The 13,328-nt window shown below is 46.6% G+C and overlaps 1 protein-coding gene across 1 annotated transcript; it reads right to left on the bottom strand.

Moving 5' to 3' along the window:
• Nucleotides 1-3,179: 3,179 nt before the first annotated feature.
• Nucleotides 3,180-4,169, bottom strand: GPR6 (G protein-coupled receptor 6). Its single transcript, XM_050894778.1, has one exon. The coding sequence runs from the start codon at nt 4,167-4,169 to the stop codon at nt 3,180-3,182; it is 990 nt and encodes a 329-aa protein (XP_050750735.1).
• Nucleotides 4,170-13,328: the final 9,159 nt, after the last annotated feature.

Genomic DNA, 13,328 nt, shown 5'->3' on the forward strand with positions numbered 1-13,328 from the left:
AAAGTGCCATCGTCTGACAACAGGAGGAGTTTGTGGGTCCAGATACTGCAAATGTAGCACCATTTCCTCAAATAAATGTCTGCTGTTTTGATAAAAAACTCAGCAAGGAAAATATAGGCATCATGCTATACACAATTCCTGGACTTCCTCCATCAGGAATTGCAGCTCTTCTTTTTCTAAAGTGAGATGTTATTTGGGGAGACAAGAGATTATGTAGCCTGCTTTACGTTATTCTGCTCAGGTATCCCTGCAGATCAGGACTCGCTTTGAAAATGAAAGGCCATATTTTACTGCAAGTCAGTTGACGTCAATTCCACTCTCAGGGCTAACCAAAAACCATCAAAATACTCTCTCCTCTCTTGCCTTAGTCTTTCCCAGAAATTATGAGTCAGCAAAAGCTTTCTGAATGTGGTATATAGAAAAAAACCCACATTTGTATTGTCCCAACAAAACGAATGGCTAAGATCACCGTAACCCAAATTTGCTTCCTAGAAGAGGGGAAGAATGCTTGGGGAAATACCTTCAAAGTGTCGCATTTTTAACAGCAGGGATCCAGCTTTTTTGTAGATACAGAAAATCATTGGGGAAAGTGCTAAACTGAAAATGTGGTCATATAGTAGAAAAATGAAACAAAGCAATAACATGTTGGGCTAAAAATGGAGAAGTAACTCACCTAAGTCCTTTTCACTCCTGGATTAAGTGGTTTATTACTGAAGTAGGATTCTATCCATCTAAGTTTTCTATATCTAATTTTTATACAGGTTGTCACTGTTTAATGATTTTATGGTGAAAATCCCTGCTGCCCAGTTCCTGACAGAGTTAATGGAGGGAGGTGACATCAGGGGTGGTCTCTAGCAGATTCTGTCTCTGTAACTTCAGGGTCTAAAAGTACACATAAGAAATTTCTCCTGGGGGCTTTTAGAGCCAATACTGGTCTTCAGAGACTCCACAGGGCTCCCAAGAGCCTGCTCAGGTCCTACTCAGCATCTCACACCTGGGTGCAGCTTCAGTGCCAGGGTGTGAGGACCTGCATCCCCGCGCGGAGCGCTGCCTGCAGGAAACAGTCAGTACGGGAACTGATGGCAACCCTGCGCTGCGGTTTTACTGTGGTCCACACAGGAACGACAAAGATTTATGAGACTAAAGCCTAGCAGATGGCAAGTTTTCCATTTTTACCAGAAGGTTTTGCCAGATTTCACCAGTCTGAGGCACTCGTTGGTCTTCTCTCTCAGCAGTTACTACTGTGGGTCATGCAGCATCTTTGGCTGAGTCTATGCAGGTTGCTAGGGCAGGGCCAGGGTGCTCCGGCCAGCAGTTTGGTCCCTGGCTTTGCAGGGGGAAAAGAGCTTAGGCATGCTCTGTACCACCAGGCCACCGGGCTAGAGGGCAGGCCTTGCCCTCTTTTATTTACTAGATTAGATGTAGCTTATGAGGGCTTAAAAGAGAGAGAAAAAAAAATCTTTCTCACTAGCAATTTCAGAGTTCTTAATCCGAGCAGTGTTTTGACCTATCGTAAGATCTGGTTTAAATCATATTTGTAACATCACTGCAACAGTGCCCTGATGAACCGCGTGCCTGAAGGTATTCATCAATTACAGTGTCACATTTGTGATTATTAGAATTGATAAAAATGAGGCTAGCACAGTCTGGAATACAGGGGTTTTTAAAAATGAAATATCTTTGTATTATCAGTGAAATGATACTGGTTTTCATAATACTTGCACTCACATAAATACAGCATTACTGATTCACAGCCTCACTGAGGCTTGTTGGATCCTTGTGGCCCCAGCTGCTCCAGCAGGCAAATGCTTGATGCATTGCCCAGTCGTAAGCTGGGAAACACATTAATCCAAATTTTTTATATGGTACTACGCACATAAAAGGAATCTGTTTCAGCCCTTAAATACAAATTGAAACGATAGTGATAAACTATAACATAACCAGGATGTAAATGTAGCATAACTATAAATAAATAAGCAGCAACACTGTTTCTGAAAATTGCTGTGTGTGTTATTGCTCTAAATAAATCAGTCGCCGGTGAATTTGAACCTGAGTGAAGAAGTGTTTCCGAACTCTGAACAACATTGACCTCTGATGGGCTCTTTGAAGCCACTAAGCCACGGGATTATCAGAAAACCGTATACTGCTCTGAGACAGGCAGACAGCAAAGATGCACTTAAATGATTTTTCTACAGCATGCAGTCCAAAAAAAGGAGGGGGAGAAACAATTCAGATTCCCTTCAGAACTGCGGATGATAAGTCAATTTATTGTGGCATTTTATAGGTTAGACTAAAAGAGGAAAAAAAGAGCCCAGCTTACAGTCTGATTTTCCCCCCCAGTTTGATAACTTTTTAATGGAGCATTATTGTAAAGGGCTAACTTACAACTTGAAGATGAAAGCTGCTGGAAACCTCACAAATAACTGTAATTAGCAGCCTATTTGACTGGGCTTTTTGTTTCTTTGGTTGCTGGAGAATAAAAAGGAGTTTGTGCTCTTTGTTACTCTCTCTTTGCCAGACTAAAGAAGAGAACAAACAAACAAGCAAGCAGGAAGGTGCCTTTCTTGGTGCAGTATTTCATCTCCATAGTGAATGATGATCTCTTTAGGCAGAACTACACGGGGAGCTTTCAAAAGTAAACAAAGGGACTTTGCTCAACTGGCAAATTTGCCAGCTCTCTTATCTCTAAGACCATCTAAACACACAAAATTATATTATATCTTACATGTTTTTATTTGTATACAAAATGTTATAATTTATCAATATTGTGCAGCAAAGTAAAGATACACACATACATACATACATACACCCTCCCCCCCAACACACACACGTACAAATACAACACAAACACAACTTTCTCTCTCTCTGCCCTTCAGAAAGGCAACACTGTTTTGGCAGGTCAGCAGCTAGAAATAAGGTGCTATAATTAAGCGGTATCGGAATGTCTTCAGTTTACAAATGTGATGTGCAAATTTATATACAACCACTTTTTTTTTTTTTCCACGGAACCCGAAACTCCATAGCCCGAGCCACTCTCAGAGATACAAACATGTATAAAGTGCTAATACTTAAGCATGTTTCCAACGACTTCACAACGTAGTTTGAAGTTTAGAACAGGCACTGTAATAGTTCACTGGGTAGATTGTCACTCGGTGCGGTACGACAGAGAGAAAAGTCACTCAGACATCGCTGGGGGACCGGGAGCGAAAGGACACTTTAGCCTGAAAGCAGCCGCAGAAGAGCACCCACATGGACCTCTGGATTTCTTGGTTTCTGTAGGCGTAAATGATGGGGTTGATCATGGAGTTGTAGGTAGCGGGTAGAAGCGTGGCGTACGTGTACACGGAAGGGTAGTCGGGATCCCCCACTACACAGTAGATGGCAAAAGGCAGCCAGCTGGCTCCGAAAGTCCCGAGGATTATAGCGAGGGTAGAGACTCCTTTTTTGGTGGCGACATAGTGCGAAGCAGTCAGAAAGTGCTGCTGGAGAGCTATCTGGTGGGCATGCCTGCAAACGATCTTGCAGATCTCGATGTAGAGGTGGAGCATGATGAGGAAAATGAGAAAGAAAGAGGTGGACAGCAGCGTCACGTTGCTCTTGGTCAAGGGTCTGACGACGCTGCAGGCGGCGCGGTCATGGAGGCAGTTCCAGCCCAGGATGGGCAGCAGCCCCAGGCAGAGGGAGACCCCCCAGGCGCCCGCCAGCATGGTGTGGATGCAGAGCACCGTCCTCTCTGAGTAGTAGGTGAGGGCGTTGTAGAGGGAGAGGTAGCGATCGACCGTGATGGCCAGCAAGCTACTCACGGAGGCGGCGAAGGAGGCGACGAGGAAGCCCACCGTCAGCAGGCTGACCGTCTCGGAGCGGATCACGTACTGGAAAACGAAGTTGAGGATGAGGCCGAGGCCGGCCAGGAGGTCAGCCGTGGCCAGGCTGCCCACCAGCACGAACATGGGGGTGCGCAGGGCGGGCGAGTAGCAGATGATGGCCACCACCAGGGCGTTCTCGCAGGCGATGGCGGTGCCGGAGACGCAGAGCATCACGTCCCAGGGGTTGAGGGCGGCGGGCGCGGGGGGCCGCGACGCCAGCTCCAGCGAGGCGTTGCCGCCGCCGCCGGCCGGCAGCCGGGGGGCGGCCGCTCCGCTCTCGTTCAGGGCCGCCGCTGCCTCCATCGCCGCCCGGGACGCCGCGGCTGTGCGGGGGCAGAGGCGGTGAGCGGGGGCGGCGGGGCGGCGGGGCGGCGGGGCGCGCATGCCGGGCGGCGGCGCCGCGCCCGCCCTGTCTGTGGTGCTGAACACGGAGAAGTTTCCCGCCGGCCCGGCCGCCCCCCGCGCCCCGCCCCGCCCCGCCCCGCCCACCTCCGCCGGCCCGCCCGCCCGCCCGCTGCCCGGCGCGCATTTGGCGGGAGCGGGCGGCCGCTGGGGGGGGCCGGGCCGTGCGGCGCTGACGTCAGCGGCGGTCCGCCGGCGGGGGGGGGGGGGTGGGGGGGTGGCGGGCGGGCGCGCGCCGTGGGGCCGGGGGCGCGGGGCGGGCAGGGGAGCCCGGGCGGGGGCTTGGGTGGCGCGGGGTGGGCTCCGGCGGGGCGGTGTGGGGCGCTGGGTTGCTCCGTCGCGCTGAGGCGGGGAGGGTCGTCACCGGCCCGCGCTCCCCGCTCGGCTCCGGGGCGAGCCCGGGGCGCAGCACGGCCTCGGAGCCGGCGGGTTTGCTCGGGGGCGCGAGCGGAGAAGGGGGGAGCGGAGGGCCCTTGCGGCCGGTGGCCGGGAGGAGCGCTCGTCCGCCCCTCTCTCCTCTCCCGCTGCTGCTTTTCCCCCGCTTTGCGGTAGGTTTTCCCGCTTTGCGTGCCGTCCGCAGCGCGTTTGCGGGGAGAAAGTGGCAAGTTTTGCGTTCGTACAGCACTTGCTGTAACGGCTCTGAACCCAGCGGGGAGCTTTGCACGCCACCGAATGTAAACGTTTCCAAATAGCGCTGTAAATTGCTGGGGAAAAGCCTGCTTCACGCTTATCCTCTCCGAACAATATATACTCCGGGGTCAACAATCTGTTTACCAGCGAAAGCATCTGCACTGTTTCCTGAGGTCCCCCAAAATGATAAGGTCAAAGCAGAGAAGACCCAGCTGCAGGGCGCTCTCCTTGCCTCACCCGTTGTGCCTCGCCATGAACCAGCAGCCAGTGCATTTCCTCTCTAAAGCACATGAATCGATGAAGCAAAGGATAACTGTCTCGCGCCAATCGCTACCAAACCCAGTACCAAACAAACGTGGGCAGCAGGTAGTTTCCATCTGCAGCAATGTGGCTTTCCTAGCACTAACAGGACAAGCCAAAAGGTGCCCCCCTCCCCCCCCGCCCCGAGTCTGGGAGAGCGTGTTTGTTCTGTAACTGCTGATCAAAAGAATGTGGGAATAAAGTGACCTCTCGGTTATGGGAACAGCATGCAAACCATTTAGACACAATTTTGAAAAATTCATTAGAAGAAAATGTGTTTACTGTCTTGGACAGTCCAAATGAAGAAAGCACGCAGGCCGCGCCACGGTAAAAGGTGGGCACGTTCAAAGGGAATTAGAGTGTCAGCATTCATTACGTCCATCCCCATCTGTGTCCTCCTGCAGGCTAAACTCTATTACCAAGATGAGCTGCGGACACTTTGTAAGCAACCGAAGCCATTCCTTCCCAGGATTTCTGAAACACAAATCTCAGAATAGTTTAATTTGGAAGGGACCAGTGGAAGTCAGGTCTGGGGCATCTCTCTGGTCCCAGCCCCCGCTCGGAGCAGGGACAGCATCAACCGTGCAAAGGTTTTCCTCAGGGTCTCGTTCAGTCAAGTCTGAATATCTCCAAGGAAGGAGATTGTACAGCCTCTCTGGGCAACCTGCGCCTGTACTTCGCCCTCAACTGTAAAGATTTTTCCCTTTTATCTAGTTGGACTTTCTTTCACTGCAACTTGTGCCCGCAGCCCCTTGTCCTGTGTGGGGGCAGGACGCTGCCCGTATATTCTCCCATGCCTATCCGGGCATTACAACAGCATTTGTAACTGCAGCAAAACCGGTTGCAAGAAGGTTTAAGAAGGGTTTGCAAGTCTACACGGCTCAAGCATTTGGTCATGTACTCCCACTATAGTTCAGAAAATGCAGTGTTGTCTTATTCCCTTTGCCAAGTAGAGAATGGGTTGGGTATCGTCAACGTTAGCTTGGATTGGGATTAAGACTGAGACCACGAGAATCCCAGTGCAGAAACGGATGCTACAGAGCAAGGCAAAAGAAGGTAAGGTAAAATCCAAGGTAAAGTAAAATTTTGGACTTGCCCAGAGGAAATCTTCCAATCTAGCCCCCAAACAGAGGTGGCTTATTTCAACATTAATTGAAATGGCTGTGACAGAATAAATTATTCCAAAAATTTTTCAAAATGGATTAAAAATGGTGCCATTCAAACTTAGCAAGTCAGGTTTACAAACATGAACGAGCTGGGCTCCACAATGAAACTGTAAGATCTGCAGTACTTTTGTGGCATCTATAAAGCATAGGGAGAAACGTGATTTATCTGCTTTTCAGTAATGAAATGTGGTGTGGAAGGTCTCATCTGTGGGTGATTTGTCACATCTTTGACCAACCTGTTACCTCTGGGAAACAAGTATGTGGCAGGTCTTTTCTATAATAGCATGTATGTCATAAGGCAGTGTATGCTTTTTATATTCTGGATATATGTAATTTTAAACCTGTAAGTTCTCGAATACTTTTTCCTTAACTGAAAAAATTGAGAGCCCATTCTATCAAGGCAGAAGTCATTTCATGTGTGGTGAAACCTCATGAGAACATTAGGATCTCTGAGTAAGATGTAGGAAGAGTTTTTAACCTATGAGCCAGTCCAGTCTCACACCCCTTACCTGTTGTCACGTATTTCAGTCAGTGAAAGAATTGCTCAAGCATCGTATCGTGTCTCTGAAAGGGAGCTGCATGTGTCCAGCTCGACTTTCCTCCTTGTTGTCGGGTGTTTTCTGAGTTCTTCCGGCTCTTTAGTCCCAGCATTTCTTTGGACTTTTACCCTTTCAAGAGGAGGATGCTCTTGCCGTCCATGTCAGGTTCTTACTGAGCTCAGCGAGCAGCGCTGTGCATCTCCTTCATCCCCCTCACGTCGCCAAGTATCAGTTGGCAGGGTTAGTGACCAACTCCACGCTTGCTAAAATGGTTACACCTCCTTGGGAACTGTTTGTATTTCCAGAGCTATTGTTAAAGGCCTTTTATCTTCTTAGTACAGCTTCTTGCATCAGTCATTCCAACAAAAGGTGAGCCGTCTGGATTGCTCTTAATTTTAACTGGTTGTGGGAAAAAGAGGATTCAAGGAGTAGATAAAGGTGGCATCTAACAGCCACACTCATTTACCACAGCACCATAAGGAGCAGCGGAGAGAGAAGTCTGCCCAGACCTCCTGCACTGTCATCAAGATGTTTTCATCTTGGCTTCCTAGCTGAGACTGGATCCGCAGATCTCACGGGAGAATATAAAAATAAAAAGCTATGTTTCAGCAGTGCATACCTAAGCACAGCGTATGATATAACTCAGTAATTATCTCAGTGAATTTCTGAAAATTAAGTAGCAACAAAATTAAAAAGTTGCTGAAATAAACAATCTAAAAACTCTCTGCTTGACTTCTCCATCTGTTCTGAGAGCTTAGAAATATTGCCATGTAATTTTACTATGTGATTACTTAATTTCGGTTAACTATGGATTATTTTGATAGTTGGTGTTCTTTAATGATTAACAAGTAGGCTGGGTAAATGTTAAGTATTATTAAATGTGCTTTACATAGCATGAGTTGGAACCAAAAAAAAAGCACTTCAAAATTTATCTTTCCAATAACACGCCGAAAATATTGAAGAGTCATTTGTCTTCTGGCAACATAAAGAAGCCTTAAAATAAAGGCGGGAGGAGGGGAAGAGAGAGGGGGATAACACAGATGGTGAGCTAACCAGCACTGACATTTCAGAGATTTCTACGCAGTTGGCGTGAAAAGATGTTTTAAACACTTAGCAATCCATTTCGGCACCTCTTCAAGTTTATAATTTTCCTGACTTGGTGAACTCAGCCTCGTCACCTGGTGTCACTGATGACCAGGTCCTCGTTAACGATACCCCATGGCTGATCCTTCCGATTTAGACAGGTTTCCACCTGCAAATGTGCTGTATTGCAAAACCTACTGATGACTTAAACCTCAGAGGGGTTCAGGCACCATTTAGGATTTCAGTCGCATCCTACACAGTCCCGTTTCTCCACCACACATCATGTTTCCCACACGGTCCTTGACTGTGCTTCTTGATGGAGCACTCACGGCGCCATCAGTCCCCTTTGATGAGTCTTCAGCTGCTTGGCTGCTTTGTCCCTCATGCAGATACAGTCCAGAAAACAGCCTGCATGTCTGTAAAATCTATTTTACTTGCACAGTAAGGCTATATGGGACTGCATAAACACATGAACACAACTATCACACTTTTTCTAGCACGTGTGTGGGATGAAAATCCTGGTTTACTCTGTTGCACTCACAAAGCTGCATTTCTCCAATGGATTTTATGGGTGCTTTGGAAAGCAGTACTATGTCTTATGTGGTCTCTGAATCACTAGCAGAAAGTACAGGCACAAACTTCACATGAGCAGGTGAAAACCTGCTTTAAATAGTGCAACAAATACTTATTGTCAGGGATGAATTCAGACTGAACTTTAGGTTGAAACCTGCAGAGTTTAAGCTACCATGCATTTCTTTTTCAGTGAGAAGAAAATGTAAATGTACAGAAAAATAGACAGAAGCATAGCAAACACTATTTTGAGCTTTCACTTATGGCTCTCAAAGGACTTTGCAACAATTTAAAGTGAGAGTCTTCCTCCACCCCTTTTCCATTGTGGGGTAAGATTCCCACCCAGCCTCTCCTCTCCCTGCCCCATCCCACAGTTTCGGCAGCTGCCGGTTCTGCCTGTGGCTGACAGTGGCACGGTCCCGGGCTATGAGCCCTTCTCCTCCTACCACTCCCACTTCAGACGGGATGAGGTTTTGATGCAGCTTTGACCTCTTAAGCTTGGTAGGCAGGGACTCTCCCCTGGGAAATGCCTCTTCTGAGAGATGTTTATTTTTTTTCAGGTGCTTGAGCTTTCATATCATCTTTTGGGAGGGACCCAGTGACTACAAGAGCGATCTACACATCTGCTTAGCAATCTCCACATCTGTCAGACCACTTCCACCAGCCAGCCAGGCTAAGCCAGAGGACCTGGCTTAGCTTCCGAAGGAATAACATTTGCCAGCAACACTTGGGTGCTAAAAGAGCTGCACATGAGTTTGTATAGAGTTTGTTAGGGAAGGCATGGTCATTGCTTACCTTTATTAAAAAAGATAGCCTCTGGTCCACTCTGTTTATTTCTGGAGATTAGTGATGAATATACTGAAGCTAAATACACGTATTTTGCAACTTTTCCTCCCTTGCCCTGCTTGTTCTGTTGATGGAAAGAAATCAGCAGCAGCAAAGGTCATTCATCATTAGATGTGTCATCAAGTGCAATGGAACAAGGTCTTTTATTGTTTTCATTCTTTTAAACTTTTCCAAAACCTTTTTGCTCATGTTTTTAAATGGCTTCAAACGAGCCTTTAAACTGTTCAAGGGCTTTTCTGCACATCTAAGTGAGGAAGTCCTGAGTTTACCTAACCAATGTCTTTTTGCAGCTTTGTAAAAAGAAGCTGCAAATTTATGTCACTAAAATGTTTGTGTTGTTTCACGTGATCCTAAAAGTTGCTGATTAGTTACTACACAGGAGGGTGCAGACATATTTTTTTCATTAAAGTTAATAGCGAGTTTGAGAACAATTTTTCCAGATACTAGAATGGAAGCTAAAAATAAATTTCATTGTGGAAAAAGCACTGTTTCCATCTTCCTCTCTGAAATTGCTCTCTCAGAAATTGCAAGAAGACAGCCCCATTGTCACCCACAAGCAATTTCCCTGCCTGCAGCACAGAACCGGCTCTGTGAGCCAGTCCCTATAAAGGGCTTGGGGAACTACAATAAGGTATGTGCCTCCCACAAAATAGGAAAAAGCCTATTTCTAAGCCAGGAATCCCAATGCTGAGGATCCGTTGAGCAGGTAGAGCTCAGAAGAAGATCCAAACGGAAAAGGGAATAAGCTCAGCCTTGACCTCTGTGGAGCTGGCCAGAGGGACGCGCTGAGGAAGCAGAGCTGCACCTCTGACCGAGAAGGATCTGCACTACAACTCTCTCCCAAAAATTGGTAGCCGTATCCTTGCTTTTAGAGACCTGAGCAGGGCTTATTCATCCATTTTTTAAAAATTTAGGAGAGAATGTTTGTCCAGACACAGCCCTCTAGGTACTTGCCTAGTGACTGAACAAGTCCCTATGGAAATGGAGGGGGAGGTCTGATTTCCTACTCCACATCTCCCACGGGAATGAATTAACTACATGCCCTATGAAAAATTTGTGCCAACAACTATATGGCATTAAGCAGTCACTGCATGTAATATAGAAACATCCCCTTTGAGACAGGACCAAAATCCCCATCTTCACTCACCCTACAAGGCTGTAGTCAGGCTTTCTTCCCTGTGCTTGCTCTGGTCCATCTCCACACAGCCTCAGTACAAAATCAACTATACTTGAGCTATCCCGGATAGATGGGTTTCCATTTGCCTTCAAAAATCCCTTAAAATTGCCCTTACAACTCTAGTGATGGAGTTTGTCTCATCTCCATAGGCAATCTCTTCTAGGGCTCAACTAACCTCTGTAATTTCAAGGTGATAGCCAAGAAACACTGGATGGGCTTGGCTCACTAAACTAGAAGAAATCATAGAATCATTTAGGTTGGAAAAGACCTTAAAGATCATCAAGTCCAACAGTTAACCTAACACTGCCAAGTCCACCACTAAACCATGTCCCTATGCACCAGAACTATATGTCTTTTAAATACCTCCAGAGGTGGTGACTCAACCACTTCCCTGGGCAGCCTGTTCCAATGCTTGACAACCCTTTCAGTGAAGAAATTTTTCTTAATACCCAATCTAAACCTCCCCTGGCGCAACTTGAGGCCGTTTCCTCTTGTCCTATCACTTGTTACTTGGTAGAAGAGACCGACACCCACCTCGCTACAACCTCCTTTCAGGTAGTTGTAGAGAGTGATAAGGTCTCCCCTGAGCCTCCTTTTCTCCAGGCTAAACAACCCCAGTTCCCTCAGCCTCATAGGATTTGTTCTCTAGACCCTTCACCAGCTTTGTTGCTCTTCTTTGGACACGCTCCAGCACCTCAATGTCTTTCTTGTAGTGAGGGACATCCTAGACATCAGAGAAGATTGCATACTAAAAGGACACAGAAGAAAAGATAGGATCTTGTTTGTTAATGGTGAGAAAGTGAGTGAAGAGCTACTGCAGAGAGGAAGGCTGTACCTTCAGTAGTGAGGCACAGCACAGAAAGCAGGCAAGCTCCCTGCCCGCCAGTGGGAATGCTGGGGGTATATATACACATATATGCTGGGTATATATACACATATATGCTGGTATATATACACACACATATATATATAGCCTGATTATTATAATGGTTAGCACTTTACATATTTTATTTGAGTCTTCCAGATATGAATATAGTTTTGTATTTCTTTACATGTCAGACATTTCTTCTAAGAGAACAAATTAAAGCAACTTCAAAACAAGCCTGTTATTGCTCAGCAGCCTGGGTCCCTGCCAGCAAGAAACAAATTGATGATTATTCAGCTGCAGCAGTAAAAGAGAATTGTAGATTCTAAGAAAACTTTTTTTTATCTTTTTTTTTTCTGGTGGCATCAGCTTTAATATAAAAGTAAACTGAAGGTAAAGGTGGCAAGGTTGAAGTTATATTAGCATTGCAGGGTGCTTACAGGGCAGAGCGTAGGGGCAGGGATGGTTACATCTCCCAAGGCAGCAGGAAAGGCTGGGAAAAATCCACGGGCAGAGCAATGCTCAGGTGCTGGCAGCAAGCAAAGCCCATTGCCCTCCCGTGGGCACCCAGCCTGCTCCCCTCCTCCTCGCCCTGCAGGGGAGCACACGCTCAGCTTGGCAGCGGCAAGTGCAGGGGCAGAGCCCAGTGGTGTAATATCCATTGGTCTGGACCGCCCCAAAAATATGCTCATACGGATGTAGATCACAAATGAGTAGTTTTCCAGGCAGAAGGACAATTGCTTAATCTCTGTATCCCTGCAGAGGGGTCTGTTTCCTGAGGTGACTGCTAGAATGATCTTTTAATATACACTATCAGGTTTTCACTATTATTTCCAAAAAGCCCTGTGAGATTGCAGAATGGGTTTGAAACACAGTGTTAGAATATAGAGAGCTTTAAACTCAAAATTATGGGTTGAGTCACTAGCTAGAAGTTCATGAAAAAATGAGGGAGTTTGAAGAGCTGAAGGCAGCAAAGTGCTCTGGGGAGGGAGGGAAGGAGCAAAATGCCAGTTGAGCATCGATACTTTACTAAACTGTTGATATATGTACTAATTGGTAGCATCCACTTTTTATCTAATCAAGGAAGTGTGTATATGTGCCGTATGAAATAAAAATTGATTGCTCCCTGCTATGGCCACAAACACAGCGGCACGCTGTGCAGCAGCTGAGCTGAGCCTTTGGTTCCTCTTCTTGGGAATCCCTGAGAGGCTGCTCCCCTCATGAACATCAGTATTTCAACCAGGAGAAAATGCAGCAGACATCACTTGCCACCAATAATAATGGCTTTCAGTGTCTAAAAATAGCAAGAAGGCCTTTTTTAAGCCAGAAACTGCTACATTCAGCTAGAGATAATTCGATGGTAAATTACGTTCTGACAAAGAAGAGTTAATCACTGACCTCAAAATTAGCTGTTGCCTAGGTACCCCTGGTCAGGCTCTGTTGACATTTACGTTGTGCAAACAGAATGCAATACCAACCACTCAGATGCATATTTAGGGCTTTAAAATGGCCGGTTTTCCAAAGTGTAATGCAATGGCTGGGAACATGAGTTTAACAGTAGAAATGTTAATGCAACCTGGACATCATTCAGATCATTCTGTGGGTGCTCTTGCAGATACAGTTCCAGAAACATTGTAAAAAGCTCCAAAAACCCCCATGATACGTTTTGTTGGAGAGAAGCCATCCTGGTTAAAAGAAGATGCACAGGTAGCTCTAGCAGCTAAGTATTATATGCTGCAAACCTAAGTAATGTGGTTAGCACAGCTTCTCAGAAGACAGATCACATTACATGATTTTTTCTTTCCCTCTGTGAGGGATTAGACCCTCTCTTTGATGAGATAAACACCTCTATGCAGAAAAAATACACTTAGGTTTCTCCAAAGC

Source organism: Gymnogyps californianus, chromosome 3 (genome assembly GCF_018139145.2).
Source record: "Gymnogyps californianus isolate 813 chromosome 3, ASM1813914v2, whole genome shotgun sequence".
NCBI classification, from domain to species: Eukaryota; Metazoa; Chordata; class Aves; order Accipitriformes; family Cathartidae; genus Gymnogyps; species Gymnogyps californianus.

Bases quoted from the DNA above. Each gene is read 5' to 3' on its own strand.
- GPR6 (XM_050894778.1), bottom strand. From the start codon at position 4,169: ATGGAGGCAGCGGCGGCCCTGAACGAGAGCGGAGCGGCCGCCCCCCGG.